Source organism: Zootoca vivipara, chromosome 4, assembly GCF_963506605.1.
Source record: "Zootoca vivipara chromosome 4, rZooViv1.1, whole genome shotgun sequence".
Taxonomy (NCBI): domain Eukaryota; kingdom Metazoa; phylum Chordata; class Lepidosauria; order Squamata; family Lacertidae; genus Zootoca; species Zootoca vivipara.
In genome coordinates this window covers 94,484,830-94,506,468 of record NC_083279.1, presented here as the reverse complement: position 1 = coordinate 94,506,468, position 21,639 = coordinate 94,484,830, and the positions used below count along the sequence as shown (strand labels likewise).

At 44.4% G+C, this 21,639-nt stretch overlaps 1 protein-coding gene across 2 annotated transcripts in view; it reads left to right on the top strand.

Moving 5' to 3' along the window:
* Positions 1-21,639, top strand: part of ACER3 (alkaline ceramidase 3) — a 55,228-nt gene that overhangs the window by 10,647 nt on the left and 22,942 nt on the right. For both annotated transcript variants that reach the window (XM_035115059.2, XM_035115060.2), the window contains exons 2-6: positions 11,174-11,284; positions 14,433-14,485; positions 15,342-15,394; positions 17,802-17,883; positions 20,069-20,104. In XM_035115059.2, the coding sequence (XP_034970950.1) occupies positions 11,174-11,284; positions 14,433-14,485; positions 15,342-15,394; positions 17,802-17,883; positions 20,069-20,104 (335 nt within the window). The remainder of the gene's footprint in view (positions 1-11,173; positions 11,285-14,432; positions 14,486-15,341; positions 15,395-17,801; positions 17,884-20,068; positions 20,105-21,639) is intronic.

Below are 21,639 nucleotides of genomic sequence, written 5' to 3'. Positions count from 1 at the left end.
ACTCTGGGTGCTGTCAGAAGGAAGAAGTACTGTCCAGTTAGTTGTTGTCTAGTATCTGGGAAGGTGCACAAATATCATTCAGAATAATTCCTAAAAATAGTTCTAGCTCGTGGGATCTTCAACACCATGTAAACATAGTTTACGGTCCAGTGTTAAAAACTCAGGCATTGCAAGAATGTTCCTAATTCTTGGGAAGTAACATCACATGTTTGGATATCAGTACTTCAGATTCCAGAGTACAGTACTAACTTCAAGGTTTTAGTTGCCTTTTTGTCGCCGCCCCCCCTTTTTTCCCTTTCCAGCTTCATTAAATTAAAGTAAATTTTAAATTTTGCTAAATCTATTATTTTTGTTTCATACACTCATTCACCTGTTGCTTTATCAATTACTATTTTGCTTTGATTTTTCTTCCATTCCCTGTTTAAGAAGGCAAGAAAGCCCTTGTATCATCATATCAAAGGTCCAGCTTGCCAGCTTGGAAGACCTTTGACAAGGCCTGAGGGCAGTAACCCTCTCCTCCTGTTTGCCTCCCAGCAACTGGCATTTGGTGTCCTACAGCCTCTGAACCTTTGTGTGCTTTTATATTTATTTCAGATCTTTATAACCAGCAGTTCTGAGGGAGGCTTACAGGATAAAAACAAAACAAGTTAAACTAAACAACAGTGAAATGGATAATACAGTTGCATCTGTTGCAGAGTAGAGATTATCTTCTGGCAGCAAATCTAGTAAATTAAATACATATCGTGTGCACATGTGTGGAGTCTAGGCATTCCATAGCATTTCCCGCTAAAATACCGACTTATTTGGTGTCCAATGCCATTTCCATCCATATTCTAGTAGATTAAACACTTCAGTAAGGCATGCCGTTAGTTTCAACCAATCTGCTTTTGAATATTCCGTCTACAGCTAAAAGCATGGTTGCCATATCCTGATTCTGAAGGCGATATGTCAGTTCCCCTAACACAGCTATGACCAACCTTTTTGCAGGTGCCCTGCGGGGGTCACACAGCCAACATAGGAGTGTCTGCCGCTCACACTTGCAAGCTTCCGTGCCTTTGGATCCTTTTGCCTCTTGTCTTCTGAGACAGAGCACCTTAGCTGAGTGGTAGAGAACATACTCGATATCATGAAGGTTCCGAGTTCAATAGCTGGTGTCAGGGGTTCTTGCGACTACTCCAGAGTAACGACGCTCCACATGCTTGTCTTTAAACAGTATTTTATTGGTGCACTCTATTTACAGTGAGACAGGTGTGGAAAACATGTCTGCTCATTCCGATGCAGAATCCGGCACTGCCCCTCCGCGTGACTTCCTCCAACATAAGAGTCTCGGGACAGTAAACCTCCTCCCCTTTGTTCTCCTGCATAATTCCGGAACCGGAGGAAAGGGTCTATGCTCCATGCTTTCCTTCTCCCCCCTTTCCCCCTCTATCTCCTCCCTCCTGTGTAGCCAGGGCTCTCCCATGCTGCCAGAGCCCTGGCACTCTCCCTCTACTTCCTGACTGGTTTCCTCAGAGCCCTCGCTTCCATCACTGCTTGGGGAGGAGCTACTTCTGATGCAAGGGGGAGGTTCTCTATACTGTCTCCTCCTTACATCCGGTGTCTCCATTTAGAAGGATCTTGGGTTTGGGAGACAACTCAGTAACGCACATGCAGGGGAAAGAGAACGATGGCAAGAATACATGAGGGAGGTGGCCGGCTCCTCTCCTCTCCACCCCACCCAAACCACAAGAAGGGAAGTCAGCTGCTGGCTTATTCTACGGGCATCATTGCAATGTTGTCTTTTTTTTAAATTAAGAGGAAGCAGCACTTTCTGTTTCTCCTCCTCCTGCTGTTGCTTGTGGTGTTGGTAGCGATCAGGCCACCTCAGCTCTGCCAGCCATCCTCAGATACAGTCATATCTCGGTTTAAGTACGCCTCGGTTTTGAGTACTTTCAATTTAAGTACTCCGCGGACCCGTCTGGAACGGATTAATCCACTTTCCATTACTTTCAATGGGAAAGTTCGCTTCAGGTTAAGTACGCTTCAGGTTAAGTACGGACTTCCGGAACCAATTACACTCATACCTCGGGTTAAGTACGCTTCAGGATGAGTACTCCGCGGACCCGTATGGAACAGATTAATCCACTTTCCTTTTTTTTATATAATAATTTTTATTCAATTTTTCCAAATTAACAAATAAAACAAACAAAACAACATTTTTGATACAATTCATCTTAAATTCACCCATCTCAATTTGCTCTGCCGAGCTTTGACTTCCCTCCCTCCCTTCCCGCGGTTTTCTTATTTACTCCTGTCTCGCAGTTTATTATTATCCTCACTTTAGTCAATTCGTAGGATTTATTTCAGTCCTGCAAGTGATTTTAAACTTCTACAGTTCTTCTCCATATGATCCACAAATTTACTCCAGTCTTTTCGGAACTTTGTCTCTCCCTGGTTTCGGATCCTGCATGTCAGTTTTGCTGATTCAGCATAGTCTATCAGTTTCATCTGCCACTCATCGATCGTTGGTATTTCCTGGTTTTTCCATTTTTGGGCCAACAAGGTCCTGGCCGCGGTTGTCGCATACATAAACAGTATTTGGTCTTCTTTCACAATCTCCCCTCCCATAATTCCTAACAAAAATGCCTCTGGTTTTTTGGGAAAGGTATATTTAAAAATCTTTTTCAATTCATTATATATCATTTCCCAAAATCTTTTAACTCTATCACATGTCCACCACATATGATAAAATTCACCATCTTTTTCTTTACATTTCCAGCAAGTTTTACTACTCATTCTATACATCTTAGCCAGATTAATCAACTTTCCATTACTTTCAATGGGAAAGTTCACTTCAGGTTAAGTACGCTTCAGTTTAAGTCAGGGGTCAGCAAACCTTTTCAGCAGGGGGCTGGTCCACTGTCCCTCAGACCTTGTGGGGGATTGGACTATACTTTGAAAAATATATATGAATGAATTCCTATGCCACACAAATAACCCAGAGATGCATTTTAAATAAAAGAACACATTCTACTCATGTAAAAACACTAGATAGGCCCCACAAATAACCCAGAGATGCATTTTAAATAAAAGAACACATTCTACTCATGTAAAAACATGCTGATTCACGGACCGTCCGCGGGCCGGATTTAGAAGGCGATTGGGCCGCATCTGGCCCCTAGGCCTTAGTTTGGGGGTGCCTGGTTTAAGTACTCCACGGACCGTCTGGAACGGATTAATCCACTTTCCATTACTTTCAATGGGAAAGTTCACTTCAGGTTAAGTACGCTTCAGGTTAAGTACAGACTTCCGGAACCAATTGTGTTTGTAAACCGAGGTACCACTGTACATGCTAATTGCCAAACAGCACCTTAAACCCAGGTTACGGTCACTGCCATGATATGTCTAGGCAACCCCCCCCCCCCCGTGAGGGGGTGAGTTGCTGTTACTTTCATCTTTATACCACTTTATATTTTAAAATCTCAAAGCGGTTTGCAGCACGTTAAAACAGCAAAGCAAACCATTCAGAGTAATACAAATTCAAGCTTCAAGGAAAATATTTCAGATCCTTCTCTAAATGATATTTTGCTTTCCCCATATTTGTTTACCTACTTAATTTATAGAGCTGCCTCATAGCAGAAGGACTCTGGGAAGCCCGTGTGGTGTAGTGGTTAGAGTGTCGGACTAGGACTTGGGAGGTCCGGGTTCAAATCCCTACTCAGCCATGAAGCTCACTGGGTGACCTTGGAGTCAATCGCAGCCTCTTAACCTCCATCACAGGGTTGTTGTAGGAATTAACTGAGGTGTGTGTGTGTGTGTGTGTGTGTGTGTGAACCATGTACTCCTTGGAGACAAAGGTGGGATAGGAATGCAGAAAATAAGCTCTTCTGCTGACCTGCTTAAGAAAGCTGGAGGGGTCAGCCAGATGGAGATGTCAGTCGCCAAAGTAGTACTGTATTGTCAATATTCCAGAATGAGCTCCTCCTCTCAGTGTCGTCCCTATCAATTACCATACAGGAATACGTGCACCCCCACATCCCTCATTCACAAAACGTAGCGCAGATTTCCTAAGGCAGTGAGCATTTTTTCTCAGTGCCATTTAAACAATTCAGGAGCCACCGCCACCATTCATAAATTTATGTGGATGTGCCAGGTTTTAAAATGGTTCTTTGCACTATTTCACTAAGGTCTGAGAGGAGGAAAAGGAGAAGGGAAGGTGAGACGGCGCCAGCTATGGATATGGGACACTTTTGCTGGCTTCTGGGCACTTGTTGTTGTTTAGTCGTGTCCGACTCTTCGTGACCCCATGGACCAGAGCACGCCAGGCACTCCTGTCTTCCACTGCCTCCCGCAGTTTGGTCAAACTCATGTTCGTAGCTTCGAGAACACTGTCCAACCATCTCGTCCTCTGTCGTCCCCTTCTCCTAGTGCCCTCCATCTTTCCCAACATCAGGGTCTTTTCCAGGGAGTCTTCTCTTCTCATGAGGTGGCCAAAATATTGGAGCCTCAGCTTCAGGATCTGTCCTTCCAGTGAGCACTCGGGGCTGATTTCCTTCAGAATGGATAGGTTTGATCTTCCTTGCAGTCCATGGGACTCTCAAGAGTCTCCTCCAGCACCAGAATTCAAAAGCATCAATTCTTCGGCGATCAGCCTTCTTGATGGTCCAGCTCTCACTTCCATACATCACTACTGGGAAAACCATAGCTTTAACTATACGGACCTTTGTTGGCAAGGTGATGTCTCTGCTTTTTAAGATGTTGTCTAGGTTTGTCATTGCTTTTCTCCCAAGAAGCAGGTGTCTTTTAATTTCGTGACTGCTGTCAGTGAAGGGAATTGAAGGGAGACAGCATGTTTGAAAGGGTGTGCTCACCCAAGAAATAGTGGCATGTGGGTGGCTTGGAGTAAAGAGCTGCTTGCCTTCTCTCTCTACCCACCTTAGAAATCTTAGGTGGTGACTTGGCAGCAGCTGCAATGTGAGATTCCTACCCCCCCCCCAGCTATTTGGATGGGGTAAGTCCAGAGGGCTGGAAGCAGCAACTGCCACATAGTGAGCAAATTGAAATTGCATAAAGCTGTACAAAAGTTTGCATGCTTTCGAACATAGCAAAAGCTTCCTTCTGAACTTCTCTGGTTGCTCTGCCCAAAATATTTGGATGACTCTTTGCCTGGCTGCCAATTTCCCTGATGCATAGATGTTGGGTTGCTGCAACATATCATGTGATGTCTGATGGTGCTTATCCCCTCTTGCGTAACAGCATCCACTTCGGGCAGGCAGTTTTAGAATGCGTTTTGATTATGTACCATGCAGGACAAATGAGCAGCTTAGGAAGAAAGCTAGTTATTCAAATGGCTATGGAAATCCTGATTTATTTATTTTCTTGTAATTGAATGTTTGCATGACAGTGCTTTATTTAGAACTCGCTGCATCTCTTGCAAATATGTGACAAATGATACTGTGCCACAACCGGTTGTTCTTCCCATGCACCATTTATAAATCATGGTTAAGGAAGCTTAACGGTGGTTTGGTGTGATGCCTGGACCGTTGAACCATAGTGGTGGCCGAGCAATTCACCTCCAGAAGTTGCTGTGTCGGAGTCCTTTGTAGGGATGCTAGGTGCTCAGAAAACTTTCCTGAGTTGGAGCAGTCGGCACAAGCACCATGAAGGAAGGTCTCCAGCAAGACCTCCTTGCTGCTGCCATCACCTCTTGTCAAACCAGGCTGCAGAGACTCAGAGCCACCGCAGAAAAGGCCCATTCTTGTTTTGCCACCCTCTGTATTCTCATGGAGGGGGCATACGAGGAAGGGCCTCTGATGATTAGCATAGAGTCCAACAGAGGCGGTCCTTGGTGCATTGCTGTTCTGAGCTGTTAAAGGCTTTATAGGGGAAAACCAGTACTTTGAATTGGAAGCTAATGGACAGTCAGGCCAGGTTCGGTGTAATACAGTCAAACCTTGGTTGTCGAGCGTAATCCGTTCCGGAAGCCCGTTCGGCTTCCAAAATGTTCGACAACCGAATCGCGGCTTCCGATTGGTTGCGTGAGCTTCCTGCACTCAACAGAAGCCGTGTTGGACATTCGGCTTCCAAAAAAATGTTTGAAAACCAGAGCATTTACTTCTGGGGTTTTCAGCGTTCGGGTGCTTAAATGTTCCGAACGGGAGACATTCAGGATCTGAGGTTTGACTGTATGCTCAAACTGTCTTGCTCCAGTGAGCATACTAGTGGCTGATTTCTGAATTCCTTCTAGACTCCCATGCAAGGATTCCCCCAACCCTCTGGTGCGGTTTTTGTGGATGTGCAGGGCACTTAGCACAGAGACGACCCCTTTACATGACTAGACTGCTGCTTGTGAAGTGTTGGATCTCAACCAGTATTTTTATCCACATTTAAAAATATAAAAATATCAGCATCATATTTTAAATATCAGTTATCATTAGTAGCTGAAGCAGAGGTATGCTACCTTAAAGCCAAGCTAGACAAGCAAGGGTAAAAGTTGGTTTGGTTGTGGCCAGGATTTCTTCAGTCTCTGGTTTAGTTGCTGAAACTCTCCCTTTCTAATCTGTCGGCTTCCATTAAGCTGCACGGAATTGGTTTGCGATACTTCTCTGCCCTTAAAAGCACACTCCTGATAACATTGTTTTCAAGAGTGAGCTTTGTTCCAGGAACAATGTGGCCATGCCTTGACTCTTCCCCCCCCCCCCCAGTGTTATGGGGGAATGGCATTTTTATGACAAGAAGCAACCTGTGGGCTATTGTCAGGTTGTGTTCTTGGGCCCGAAAGGTTCTTTTCGAGTGTTCAGAGTGTTTATGGCAGTGCAATGACTAATGGATACAGCTAGGCTGGCAATGGAAAACCGGTACCCTCAAAAGCGTTAACATTTGACCATATACAGTGTGTGTCTGCATAACAGCATCTTACAGGTGCAGGAAATGGGCGGGGAGTCAATGTATCTCACGAAAGCAGTCAAAGGCAACTTCAGATGATTCAGTTTCCTGCACACAGGTCAGTTTCCACGTAGGAAATGTGTCATTTGCAGATTTGTATGTGTGTGGCAGGGTTCTTTTCACCCAGAGTCATGGGGGACCCCTGACCATTAGGTCCAGCCGTGACCGACTCTGGGGTTGCGGCACTCATCTCGCGTTATTGGCCGAGGGAGCCGGCGTACAGCTTCCAGGTCATGTGGCCAGCATGACAAAGCCGCTTCTGGCGAACCAGAGCAGCGCACGGAAACGCCGTTTACCTTCCCGCTTGGAGTGGTACCTATTTATCTACTTGCACTTTGACGTGCTTTTGAACTGCTAGGTTGGCAGTTCATAGAATCATAGAAATCTTAGAATTGTAGAGTTGGAAGGGACCCCCAATGTACACCGAGACAGGTATTTCCCATTCTGGCAAGAAACATTCTCAAGCCATGCTTTAAACCAGGCATGGGTTGCATGTTGACAGCTGGATCGTGCTCCCCACAAGATCTGCTTTAAACCACTGGCCTTCGACTCATGTCTCAGGACCAACTGGGTGTTTGCATCAACCACACCACTGCCATTTGGACTCAGGGAGAAAACGCGAGGAGGGTGTTCCATTAAGGAGTTTTGGAGAGGTGAGAGTTGCTTACAAGAAGAAGGTGGGCATGAAAATAAGGTGCTGCTTAGGAGGCACAGAGTATATTTTCTTCTCCATTATGTAAAGGTGGTTCCCAGGTGTGGAAAGCTTAGAGTGTGTCACTTGAAATGATGCAGACCATGTAGGGATAGTTCTCTGCTTAGGAGGAAAAGAAAAAAAAGGTAAAGCTTGGAATGCCTCTGAAAGTGTCCAGTTCTGTTGGACATTTAGGTAACCATTTGAAACTATTCTCCCTCTCCTTTTGAGCAGGAAAGTTTGACTGCTGCCCAGGAGCACTTTGCAGATTTCCCTGCGCAGAAGGTGGAACTTCTCAGTAAATCCTGCTCTTGGATATAGTCCAGTTAAATGGCCTCCCCACCTCACAAGAAAGCAGTGCAATTTTTAAGAGCATTTTAAAATATGTTATATAGCAGTGTAACTCAAGTAAGGCACCTTTAAAAAAAGGAAGTACAAATTTGTGCTTTTGACTTCCTTCCTTCCAAGGAAATAAGCAACTATTTGACTTTGTGAAGGCATCTGAAAGCAGCGCTGTATAGTAAAGTTTTTAATGTTTTATAATAATAATAATAATTTATTATTTATACCCCGCCCATCTGGCTGGGTTTCCCCAGCCACTCTGGGCGGCTTCCAACAGAAAAATAAAATACAGTAATCTATTAAACATTAAAAGCCTCCCTAAACATGTTTTATCATAGTTTTAATATTCTGTGGGAAGCTGCCCAGAGTGGCTGGGGTAGCCCAGTCAGATGGGTGGCATATAAATATTATTATTATTATTATTATTATTATTATTATTATTATTATTATTATTCATTGTTGTTGTTTAGTCATTTAGTCGTGTCCGACTCTTCGTGACCCCATGGACCATAGCACGCCAGGCACTCCTGTCTTGCACTGCCTCCCGCAGTTTGGTCAAACTCATGTTTGTAGCTTCAATTAATAATGAATTATTATTAATTACAAAGGCCCAACTTAACGGCAGTCACCATAGGGCATATACCTGCAGAAAACTTAAGTGTATTTTCTGTTGGGATAAGTGTATTGGTTTCCCCCAAAGGAGCCAGGAAATTGTAGTTTGTGATGGTGCTGAGGACTCTTCATTTGAGATACCCTCCCTGAATAACACCTCCGAGCTTTTATTGGAGAGAGAGCTGATTTCTACAAAACAATCTGAAAACTATGGTGTGGCTGTGTGACTTCAGTGCTCAGGTGCTTCTGAGGAATAATTGTATATGGGTTGAATTGCAAGTGTTCTCCCCGCCACCCACCCACCCTTTGTCATGGGCAAGTTACCCTCCTGCACCTTATTTACCCGTTCATGCTTGCAAGGTGAACTAAAGCTTCCTTTTGAACCTTTTTTCCTTGGGGCGGTTAGTTGCGTGGTGCAAAACTACGCGAGACGATGGAGCATTATGTAAGGACCCAAGGCAAGTCAAAGAAGCACGCCACGCCACCATGGAATTTTCCTTTGATACATGCCTGTGTTGATGGCATTTGGGAGCACATGGAGAAAGAGAGTTTCTTCCACCCAGCCACCCTCACACTTTTTTTTTTTAATAAAAGAAACTTTATTCAGATAATTGCACAAAATACAAAGAAAAAATAAATGCAAAATCAGGCATACAAAAACAAATGATACATTAAAAATTCAAAAATGAAAAAAAAAATCGTATATCAACTCAATAATACCTAACCTCCAAAAAAAAAAGGAGCTTAAGTACCTACTTTAAGAATAAAAAGAAAGAAAACCACAAAAAACCAAAAAGAAGAAAAAGAGGAAAAAGAAGAAGAAAAAGAAAAAAGAAACAAATAAAAAGAAAAATGCAGATAAAAAAAAGAAAAATAAATAAATAAATTTGCTTCCTATTATTTGCAACACGCGTCCCTAAATAAATTGTTAATCCATTGCTGTATCTCCTGCTATATCTATGTAAAGATTTCAATATTAATAAATGCAATATGTTAAATTCTCCTCTTGTGATTTATTTATTCTAAGCACATCACTAAGTTGCACTCTAAGTTCTCTTTCTCCATATAATCCTGTACATATCTCCATTCTTCCATGATTCTCTGCCTGGGTACATCTCTGATTATAGCTGTCAATTTCGCCATCTTCAAATACTCAATTTATTTCTCCTGCCATTCCTGCATTCCTCCAGCCACCCTCACACTTTAGGACTTACTAGCGGAATGTCTTTTAAGCTACTAAAATACCTTTACCTTGATTCTACTACAGGGGTCAGCAAGCTTTTTCCGTCCACTGTCCCTCAAACCTTGTGGGGGGCCGGACTATATTTTTGGGGGGGGAAATGAATGAATTCCTATGCCCCACAAATAACCCAGAGATGCATTTTAAATAAAAGCACACATTCTACTCATGTAAATACACGCTGATTCTCGGACCATCCACGGGCCGCATTCAGAAGGCCATTGGGCAGGATCCGGCCCCTAGGCCTTAGTTTGCCTACCCATGTTCTACTACCTACAGACAGTTTCATTGTGCCTTTCTCCCCTCCACCTTGAAAGAATCAGTGAGGAAATGTTTACTGCCCAGATTATACTTGGAAAAAATGTTTATTACTACTGGGAGTGGGGAAACAAACACTTAATAAGCCACCTGAAAGTGTGCCTTGGAATTGGACATTTTTTTTCCAGCACTTTAGCCTTGGTGATAATTGTTCTTGGGTCTCTCATCTATCAGGGGTTCTTTAGCTGCGATTCCTACATTTCAAGAGGGTGGACTAGAGGACCCTTGAGGTCCCTTTCAACACTATGATTCTGTGATTAAGAACACTTTAAAAGATGTGAGTTGCTGGTTGGGTGTAGTTTAGTGTTCTGTGCCTTGCAAAATCTCTTTAGAGATCCTCCTTAATTTCAAGCATAGCAAGGTGGCAATGCTGGACCTCTGTTACCTGAACCTGACGTCCGGTAACCTGTCTGCTGCCACTGAACATGGTTTTTAGAAATCATTCCTTGAAGCTACTGAGAGATATCAATAAAACTGTGTTATCTTTTTCAAATGCCGCTGGCATGATTGTGAGGAGCAGCAATCCCTCCACTTACAGTAAGAGCTGTTCAACAGTGGAATTTGCTGCCAGGGAGTGTGGTGGAGTCTCCTTCTTTGGAGGTCTTTAAGCAGAGGCTTGACAGGCATATGTCAAGAATGCTTTGATGGTGTTTCCTGCTTGGCAGGGGGTTGGACTGGATGGCCCTTGTGGTCTCTTCCAACTCTTTGATTCTATGATTCACTTATTTTAAAGGTGAAATGTTACACTACGAAGAAGAGTTATTCTTGCATGCCATCTCCTGTGCTAGACCATAGAAACTCGAGAGAGTTCTTAATAGCCATTTTGAAAGTTTCATCAATACCAACTTGTATGAAAAATAAAGCTTTTTTTTCTTTTTAAAAAGAGCAGAGAAGTTTGGGATAACCTCACTTGTTTTCTTCTCGGTACTGTTGGAAGTTTTATTTTATTTTATTTTATTTTGCTGAGCAGATTTTAAATCATCTAAAGTTTGCTCACTGGTCCTTGCTAATCCCTTTTCGCTTTGCTTTTTGTTTTTCTCACGCAGGGAACACCGTTAGTAATTTGATTTTCATTCTACCTCCAATCTATGGTGCAATTCAGAGTCACAGAGATGGCCTCGAAACACGATATATAATAGCTTATTTGTGTGTCGCAGGTAAGTGGGGCAGTTTGTACTCTATATCCTGATGGTGTGGGGAGTCGGGTGACTTTTCGAGTGACAAGTGGTGGCAAGTTTTATCCTTGCTTTCCCCAGATTGTGTCCCTATGGCAAAGGGAAACCAAGATGCATTTCTTGGAGCCTGTTTGCTATCTTTAAAATGGGCTGCTGTGACCACGTCCCTTGATTTTCCTCAAGCAAGAATCCCTGTAACTGTGAGGCATTGTTCAAGTACCCTTCTGCTGGGGGCAGCTTAAAAAGAGTCTTTGGCATTGCATCACTCGTTAAGAAACGCAAGTGGATAGAAAACCACACCTTGAATAGTTGTCGCTCCCAAAGGAGAGTCCCTGAGAGCGTTTGCACAATTAAATCAAAGTTTACTCCTCTCTTTGCTTGAGTAGAGAAACAAACTAGGAAACTGCAATTAAACATGGCTTCCCATTCTATAGCAGGCACGTCCAACAGGTAGATCGTGATCTACTGCTAGATCACTGGACATCTGTGGTAGATCACTGGTAAATCACTGGTTCCCCCCAAAGAAGCCCAAGAACTTTGGCTCCCCTAAAAAAGCTAAACATTATTTAATAATATTTTTTTTCTTACTTTCACAACATACAGCCATACAATAACAAACAATAAAACCTTTCCGCTCCACCGAGCTTTCGACCCCCCTCCCCTCCCTTTAGCAGGTAATTTATTTCACCTCCAAGAAAAAGAAAAAGAGAAGAAAAAAGCTAAACATTTTAGCCCTGCAGCCCATAAAAAGAACTCAACAACTTTGACCTGAACTCCCCAAAAGGGGGTAGATCACTGCCAGTTTTTAACTCTGTGAGTAGATTGCAGTCTCTTGGGAGTTGGCCACCCCTGTTCTATAGGAACCGGAACTATGATTAGTGGCTTTCAAAAAAGCCAGGATTTAAAGTTTGTTTCAAGGAACAGAGAAGCTTTTTTAAAAAAAATAATAATCCGTAAGATTATTTCAAATGCCACTGGCATGATTGTGAGGAGCAGCAATCCCTCCACTTACAGTAAGAGCTGTTCGACAGTGGGATTTGCTGCCAAGAAGTGTGGTGGAGTCTCCAGGTCCCCTTCAGACCCCTCGCTCTCATGACTGCTTGGAGACGGGCTGCTTCTGATGAGGGGGGAGGGTTCTCTATAATCCCTCCCCCTTACATTACCTATAATTTTTTTTTGTACCGCCTTTCATAAAACTTCACATGCAACAAATAAAGTAGTAAGTAGCAGCATACTAGCCAGGGCAAAATGAGAATTCCATTTAAAACCAACTGGTGTTAACTGCCAGCAAAGACCTGGGAAAATTAACACTTTTTTTTCCAAGTGGTGGGAGCACACCTGTGTTGGCCCTAGACTTAATTTTTTTGGGGGGGGAGGGGTTGCACAGCAAAAAATGCCCGTGCCCGGGTCACCTTGAACTGGCTCTCTGCAGGCTGCTAAATATGTCGGAGAAGACTCATTAGTTGATCTTGCTGACTGGGTCGGTCCATATGGGAGAAGGCGCTCCCTCGGCTCGCCGAGTCCCAACTTGCTTAAGTTAGAATTGAAAACTTTAGGCTTGGTCCGATCGCTTTGACAAGCATGATTGTCGGAGTCTCTTTTTGCTCATTCCCCACCCCGTTTACACCTCATTCTTCCTCCAAAGAGCTTGGGGTATCTCGTGGCTAGAAATAGGTTTTCTTGCCAGGCAGCTTGCAAGACCAGGCAAGCTTTGCTTCAATAGCAGAGCTGCGCCATGCATCCTCCTCCTGTTACCCTCCCTGCACACATGCTGCTCACGACAAGAACCTAACATCCTGGACTACACAGAGAACCAGTGTGCTCCCTGCCTTACTGGACTTCTTCAACCCATTTATCGGTTGGCCATCTAGTTTCTGAAAACTCCTTGGGCGAATAATTTCATAGGACCTGCTGGAGAGCAAAGAAACTAAGGGAAATGCCAATGCTACCGCAAGTATCACATTCATCCAGTGCTTTACCAGCTGCACTGGCTCCCGGTGGAGTACAGGATCAGGTTTAAGGTGCTGGTTTTGACCTTTAAAGCCCTCGTACCTACGGGACCGCCTCTCCTGGTATGCCCCGCGGAGGACCTTAAGGTCCACAAACAACAATATTCTGGAGATCCCGAGCCATAAGGTGGCTAGATTGGCCTCTACTAGAGCCAGGGCCTTTTCAGTACTGGCCCCAACTTGGTGGAACGCTCTTTCCCAGGAGACCAAGGCCCTGCGGGATTTGTCATCTTTCCGCAGGGCCTGCAAGACAGAGCTGTTCCGCCTGGCCTTTGGGTTAGACTCAGCCTGACCCCTGTGTTTTCCTCCCTCATGGCTTGGATTTATGGACTACTTGAAATGAGGCTGTATTTTAATTAATTGTTTTTATGTTTTATTGTAATTCTGTTGGTGTGAGCCCGGTTTTTGACTGGGGAGAGCAGGGTATAAATAAAAATTTATTATTATTATTATTAAGTGTTTAATAATAATAATTTATTATTTATACCCCACCCATCTGGCTGGGTTTCCCCAGCCACTCTGGGCGGCTTTCAACCGAATATTAAAAACAGTACAGCATCAAACATTAAAAACTTCCCTAAAGTCTCAATTAACTTGTCGTGTGAAACAGCCCCACCTCCTGAACAGCCATTTTAGGTTTGCTGCCTTTTCTCACTCATGAGTACAAAGTTGGTTTGGGTACAAGGAAGACCTTGGTTTGTCTAACCCAGTGTTCCCCAAATTTTGGGTCTCCAGCTGTTTTTGGACCACAGTTCCCATCATCCTTGACCACTGGTCCTGCTAGCTAAGGGTGGTGTGATTTGGAGTCCAGAAACAGCTGGAGACCCAAGTTTGGGAAACACTGGGCTAGCCCAATATTTTGATTGGCTCCAATCTAGCTGCCCAATTTCCTTCTTTCACTTTAGGAGCTTGTAGGTCCACATTTGGTTGCAGGAAAAAAGGAGTGTTTGGAGTTTCAGAAATTCATTTGACTGCCGTGGAAAGGCCTTGGAATGAACTCTGGTAGATCTCTTAGCATAGGTTCCAACTGTGATCAATTCATGTTGAAGGTCAATGTTACAGTAGCCAAGTATTTTGCCTACAGCATGCCATCCCCTAACGCTTTCTTCCTTGGATTTCAGCCGTAGGTTTGGGCTCGTGGTGCTTTCACATGACCCTAAAGTATGAAATGCAGGTTAGTACTGTTTTAAAATGTCCACACGTCTTTTATGGGTGTTTTTTTCTTCCTAGAACTCTTTATGGGGTGGTTGGAGCAGTTGTAAGTTTTTACTACAGACAAATCTAAGTAAGCAAATACCCCGTATGCAAAATAATAACTGTACCAAATGGTTAAAATGTGCTTTCTACAAAGTGCATTCAGAAATCTTGGAAATAAGACAGAAGCCTTTTTAGAATAAATAAATATGAAGAGCCAGTCTGTGAACATGTTACTTTGGGAAGAGGGGTGGTCTGTAGAAATGGAGACTAGTTTGGCTGCAAATATGTTTCAGGTCCTGTGTAGCATAGTGACTAAGGGAAATATCCCTAGGTGCTCTTAGGCATTGCCCAGTAAGCATTGCCCAAATGCAGTTGATAACAGGATGCCCAGCTGCTATACTGGGGAGTCTATATCATTGCACAGCTTAGTATCTCCTCTGATAATGGCTCTTGTATTTTTATTTTTATTATGTAATGGTCAGAGTTTATCCAGCCAGCCAGCTTCGCTCTAGCATGTACATTAATTTATCTCTTTGAATATAGCAGTTTCCTCCTGTTGGCGCTTGCTGACCTCTTTAACTGCTGGCTAATTGACCACTATTGTCTGCCATCATGGAGTATTGCCTCTTACTAGACCTGGTGGTGCCTTTGCAATCCCACGCAGGGAGATAATCCCGTTCCAGGCTGCCTCTGACCACCTTGATCACTTCACAAAACATTGCGTGTCGCTCTTGACTCAATGCTGCCATTAAAAATTGCAACCCTATATTGCCTCCTCCCCAAATTTATTAAACTGTAAATACTTTTCTGCTTCTTCTTTTTTTTTTTTGAAGCTGTTGGATGAGCTGCCCATGATCTACAGTTGTTGCATGTTTGTCTACTGCCTGTAAGTATTTGTCTCGCTAAAACCTAATGCCACTTGCCTCTACTTTGTAGGTGTATTCTTTATCTTGCTGACATTGGGGGACGGGGATGGGACGGTGTTAAAATGACCACTGGGCCACAGAGCCCTTGAACCTGCAGTGCTCACGCCAGACTGCAAGCCATTTCCTCTGACCACCCATTTTTATAGCTGCTGGGAAATTTAAGGATCCGCCCCCTAGCAACATTTGCCAGGAGAACTGATGGACACGGGGGCACGCAGCCCTTTTCCTATTCACTGATTCTCCCCCTGAAGTCTATGTCCCTCCTTTAAAAACCTTTCTGGAAGCACACCTGACAGAGGTGAAAGGGGGGGAGAATATTTGGCGATGCACGAGTTCCGAGCTTCCCTCCTTTGCTGATTCTTCTTCCCGTGGAGGATAGCGTCTACTAGTCCTAACGGTTACATAAAACCTCTTGTGTTATGTGGTTGTCTGTCCCTACTGCCAGGGAACCATTGACACGGGAGGAATGTTTCTTTCATCATCAGCTGGTTGTGGGCTTCCAAGAGGTAATCTGGTTGGCCACTGTGCTAAACAGCTCGGTTGGCTAGATCAGTGGTCCTCAACCTTGGGCCTCCAGATGTTTTTGGCCTACAACTCCCATGGTCCCTAGCTAGCAGGACCAGTGGTCAGGGATGATGGGAATTGTAGTCTCAAAACATCTGGAGGCCCAAGGTTGAGGACCACTGGGCTAGATGGGCCTTTGATCTGATTCCACTGCACTCTTGCCGCGTCCACATTGCGGAGGTAAATGCAGGCTTGAAAATGCACAGCAGCTGGATATAATCTCAGCTAGGATATTTCAGTTTTGTTTTCAGCAGGACCTAGGAAGTTGTATGACGGAAAAGAAAGCAGCCGTTTTCCAGGAGTTTAGCGAGAGAAGTATGGATAAATTGCAGCCTGATTATAGTCAAAACTCTGTGTGTGTTGTGCAGTTTAACAGACTGCGCCAGTGGTTCAGAGTTCTGTTTCCCCCCACAAAAATCTCTGCTTCCCCTTTTCATAAAGCAGCAAATTTCTAACCCTTGTGTTCACAGTGGTGCACTTGAAAGTGACTACGCACCGGCTGATGAAATCTCGGAAACCATAATGGTTGAACAGCTGTTTAGAGCGTGGTGCTGAGAATGCCAAGATAGCCATCTGAAGATGGCTATCAAATCTCTCGGTCTCTTCTTTATCAGGGAAAACATCCCTCCACCATTCCTCATAAGGCTTGGTTTACAGACCCTTGATCATCTTGGTCTCTCTCCCTGGGACTCTCAGGTGCTAATCTTGCAAGGCACTATAGTTTGTGCTTTCATGATAGCCCTGTAGACCTGCAGAGTCTGAGCATCACTTAGAACAGAATAACAAAATCTCCCATCTTGGAGCAAAACCTGCTGCCCGCAGAGCCTACATAAAGCTTCCGCTTGGCTGCACACTCAGCACAAAGAGCAATTATAACTTGGCGGTGCTACGTAATTTTCATGGCAGTAGGTAACTAAACAGTCCTGCCCAGTTTAATAACCATGTCTTTCTCCACTTCACTTTGTACTCGCTGTTCTTTTCCGCCGCCTCCTCTCACAGGTGAGCCTCGGTGTCTTCCTCCAAACAATAATGTTTTTCCTTTACCCCATGATGAATTATGTTTAGAGAGGAAAACGACACTGTGAATTAGCAGGATGAGGGCAGGCAGTGCACTTCCAGACTGCCACTGTTTGGCGAGTAGGGTTTAGTTGTGCATTGGCAGACGAAGGTTACATCATGAAAGTGGACTTGGCGCTCTTTTGCAACAAACCTGCTTACAGAACAAACAAACGGAACTTTTGCGATGACGAGATATGACGGGGAAATGCCCTGGAAAGTGTGGAATAAAGGCACTGACGTCTAACTTCAGTGCAAAGAGATCGTAACGAATGTTTAAGAAACAGCCTGTCTGGAAGAGCCACAAATGCTTTTTTTGCAGTCGCCCGACAAGGCTTTGGTTCCTATGCTTGTCCATGCATTTATTTCGTCCCACTGTTCCGTGAAACAGGTCTGGGAGGTTTTTGAAAACGCAAAAAAAACCCCATCCCTGCTTCCCAGAACCGATTGTGTACTGAGTGCATATTGCACAAGCTGCAATCTCTCTTTCAAATCATCCTCAGCGTGGAAAAACATTTTCTTGCGTTAGTATTTAAAAATTAGTGGGGAGGGAGGGAGGGAGGGAGAGGGTTTAGTGGGTTTTGGCCAGTTCTTACATGCTCCACCAAGCAAGTGTAGTGAGCTTCTCCCCCTTTCCAGTCACCAGCAAAAGAAACTCAACCTGTTCACCAGCCTTAAAAGACCTTGTAATGAATGCTGCCTTTGTCACTGCTGCCTCATCACTGTTCATCTTTGTGTCTGTTTCAGGTATGAATGTTTCAAGTACAAGAAAACAATCAATTATCCCCTCCTGTTTATACTAATAGGCTACAGCATTGGCGTCAGCATAGTAAGCAGTACAGTTTTGTGGTTTCTTTTTTAGAAGACTTCTCCTCCTCCTCCTCTTCCCCTGCCCTTTGCAAATAGCATCTGTGAATATACTACAATAATCCTCTCCCGCGCCCAGTTGCAGATGACTCTGCAGCCATGAATAGCCCAGGGCACTACTCCTGGCACTGGGGAAAATAGCAGTGGGGGGGAAAGGCAGGACAAGGTGCTGCCGATCTGATTTTTGAGTGATTTCATAGAATCATAGAGTTGGAAGAGACCACAAGGGCCATCCAGTCCAACCCCCTGCCAAGCAGGAAACACCATCAAAGCATTCTTGACATATGGCTGTCAAGCCTCTGCTTAAAGACCTCCAAAGAAGGAGACTCCACCACACTCCTTGGTAGCAAATTCCACTGCCGAACAGCTCTTACTGTCAGGAAGTTCTTCCTAATGTTTAGGTGGAATCTTCTTTCTTGAAGTTTGAATCCATTGCTCCGTGTCCGCTTCTCTGGAGCAGCAGAAAAATTTGCTGCACCCTTTTGTAGTTCAGTGCCAGAGCGCTTGCATTAATAATAATAATTTTAATATTTGTACTCCGCCTATCTGACTGGGTTGCCCCAGCCACTCTGGACAGCTTTCAACACCTATAAAAACGTAGCGAAACATTAAAAAGCCTCCCTAAAAAGCTGCATTCAGATGTTTCTAAAGGTTATGTAGTTACTCATGTCATTGACATCTGGTGGGAGGGTGCTCCACAGGGCGGGTGCCACTACCAAGAAGGCCCTCTGCCTGGTTCCCTGCACCTTCAATTCTCGCAGGGAGGGAACCGCCAGAAGGCCCTCAGAGCTGGACTTCAGTGTCCGGGCTGAACGATGGGGGTGGAGATGCTCCTTTAGGTATACAGGGCAATGGTGAATACAGTGGTACCTTGTTTCTCAAACTTAATCCGTTCTGGAAGTCCGTTCCAAAACTAAAGCGTTCCAAAACCAAGGTGCACTTTCCCACAGAAAGTAATGCAAAACGGATTAATCCGTTCCAGACTTTGAAAAACAACCCCTAAAACAGCAATTTAACATGAAATTTACTATCTAACAAGACCATTGATCAATAAAATGAAAGCAATAATCAATGTACTGCACCATAAAATAAATAAGACCATATTGTAGATGATCAAAATTAAAATTAATGTTTTTTTCTTACCTGCCCTGATGATAGTCACTGTTTGGATGGGGGGCTTTTATCCATTTCCACAGTCACAGAATCAATCAATCAATCAGTAGCTGAACTGGGTTCCACGTAGTCACAAAAACAAATTAACCAAAAAAGCCTCAAAAACAAAAACGCAAAATAAATAGCGAAAACACAAGTGCCAAATACCTTGATCTTGAACTTAATCCATTCCGGAAGTCCATTTGACTTCCGAAATGTTCGAAAACCAAGGCGCAGTTTCTGATTGGTGCAGGCGCCCTGGAAACAATAGCCAACAGCCGCATAGGCCATTCGACTTCTAAAAAACGTTTGAAAACCGGAACGCTTCCTTCCAGTTTTCGGTGTTTGGGAACCAAGGCGTTTGAGAACCAAGGTACCACTGTATACATGGCAAACAGAGAATTCCTGCAGAGCTGCTATAGATGCATTAAGAACTGTAGAACAGTGCTTCCCAACCTTGTGCCTCCAGATGTTTTGGGACTACAACTCCCATCATCCGTAGCTAGCAAGACCAGTAGTCAGGAATGATGGGAATTGTAGTCCGAAAACAGCTGGAGGCACAAGGTTGGGGAAAACTGCTGTAGAACATACAGAGCTGCTTTATTCTGAGTCAGGCTGCTAGCCTATCTAGCCAGTGCTGAAGGGCAGCAGCTCAAACAGAAGACTTTCCTTGTCCCTGAGAGCATTCTAACTGGAGGTGCCAGGGACCGTGTACAAAGCATTTGCTGTACCCTGCAACCCATAGCTGCCGAGCTGCATCAGGTATTCCTGCGGTCATTTGTAGCCTGGGGCCTCCTTGCCCTTCCCCAGTAGTCACTTAGAACGAGAGCGTTGGGCTAAAATGCCAGCCAAAGCCACAGCCTGACCCAGGAGTGCCACCACACCACACCCACACCTGGGCACCCTCCTGTTCTCATGCCACAGGTTGGTCACCTGCGGTACACACCAGCAAGAGCTGCTTTATGCATATATTTCTTTGTGTTTCCTTTCTGCAGGTATACCTAAATTGGAAACAGCCAGTGTTTCATCAGGTAAACAGTTGCTCATTTGTCGGTTTAAACAGAGGGGATGCAATCGCTCATCGTTTCTTTTCCTTGTGCTTGAAACTGTAGTCAGGCGTCTTACTGCATCACGAGTAGAACTTAAGAGGGCTGCCGGGACTTCCCAGATCCATCGCAGCCCAGGAAACCACTAGTTGTTCATCATCCCTTTGCAAAGAAATCAAGTTCTGTAGTGTGCAACTGCCAACTTAGTTCTATCTGTGGGTGGCTAAAGTTTGGTGATTGGCATACAGCAAGCAGACCTGTTATGTGGCTAAATCTATGGGAGAAACTCACCCCCATCAAGAAAATATCCCACACTGTTGCTTCTCTTCCTTTTACATCCGGCATCCCAAAACTTCGGCCCTCCAGATGTTTTGGACTACAATTCCCATCTTCCCCAAGCACTGGTCCTGTTAGCTAGGGATCATGGGAGTTGTAGGCCAAAACATCTGGAGGGCCGCAGTTTGGGGGTGCCTGTTTTACATCTTCCAAACCACTTGGGGCCTCTCCCTTCCACCTCCCACCAGTTTCCACTGATGCGTAGTACCACCAAAGGCATGTGGTTATGCTAACTTTGTTGCACCTGGCGTTGCAACCTGGTTTGGGTAGTTCTGCAGAGAGGAAGGAGAAAGATACATAGCTGCCAACATTTTAAGGCCTTTAGAGAGATGTCTGCGAAGAATGGTTTTGGTAGCAGACTGAAGGTGCAATCCTGACCAGGGAGAGGGCTGCACTGAATACAGTGCAGTTTACTTCTGGGTAAACATGCATAGGATTCTCCGGTGAGAAAAATATTTAGATTTCCTAGGCGGCTGCATCAAATTTCTAAATGCCCAGGCAGCCAGTTGGGTGGGACCCTTTACTACCTCTGCTGCAGGAGACAAAGAACTCAGCCATCTATTCTCCTCTCCCCCAGTAACTGTCTAACATTTCTGAATGGACATGGGTTTTTTTGGGGGGGGGGTAAGCACTACCTTTCGAAGTTAACATTATATTTGTGTTGGGTAAAATCACACCTGTGTAGGCAAGCTGCTGATAATTCAGATGTACCAAATTAGAGACTGCAGGTAGGGCTAAGACATTTGCCTAATTGTGAGCAACGTTCAACCCTGCCCTCTGGCGATGTGTTTTTTAATAATTGCAGAAGCTTTGTTCCAAGCATGATATAAATAACGTACCTTGGCAAGAGATTAGAAAGCACTCCTTGCTTTCTGCAATTAATTGTCAGCACACAGGCAGACACGACTGCGTTCCAAGTGTGTCTGGAGTCTCTCATTATGGAGTCTCTCAATAGGGTTTTCCCCTATTTAGATGCATATTTTCTGCATGTTAGAATCGCAGCAACTAGATACATGAACATATGTCAACACAGCAAGTCTTCCAAATGGATCAGTATCCAATATAATATGCTCCCTGTCTTTTGATACAATCTGCTCTCTTGCTGCTGTCTCACCAGCTCCTGCTGGTTCTTCTCCCTCCTCTTCCTAGTTTGACAATCCCTTTTCATGTGATACTAAATGTCA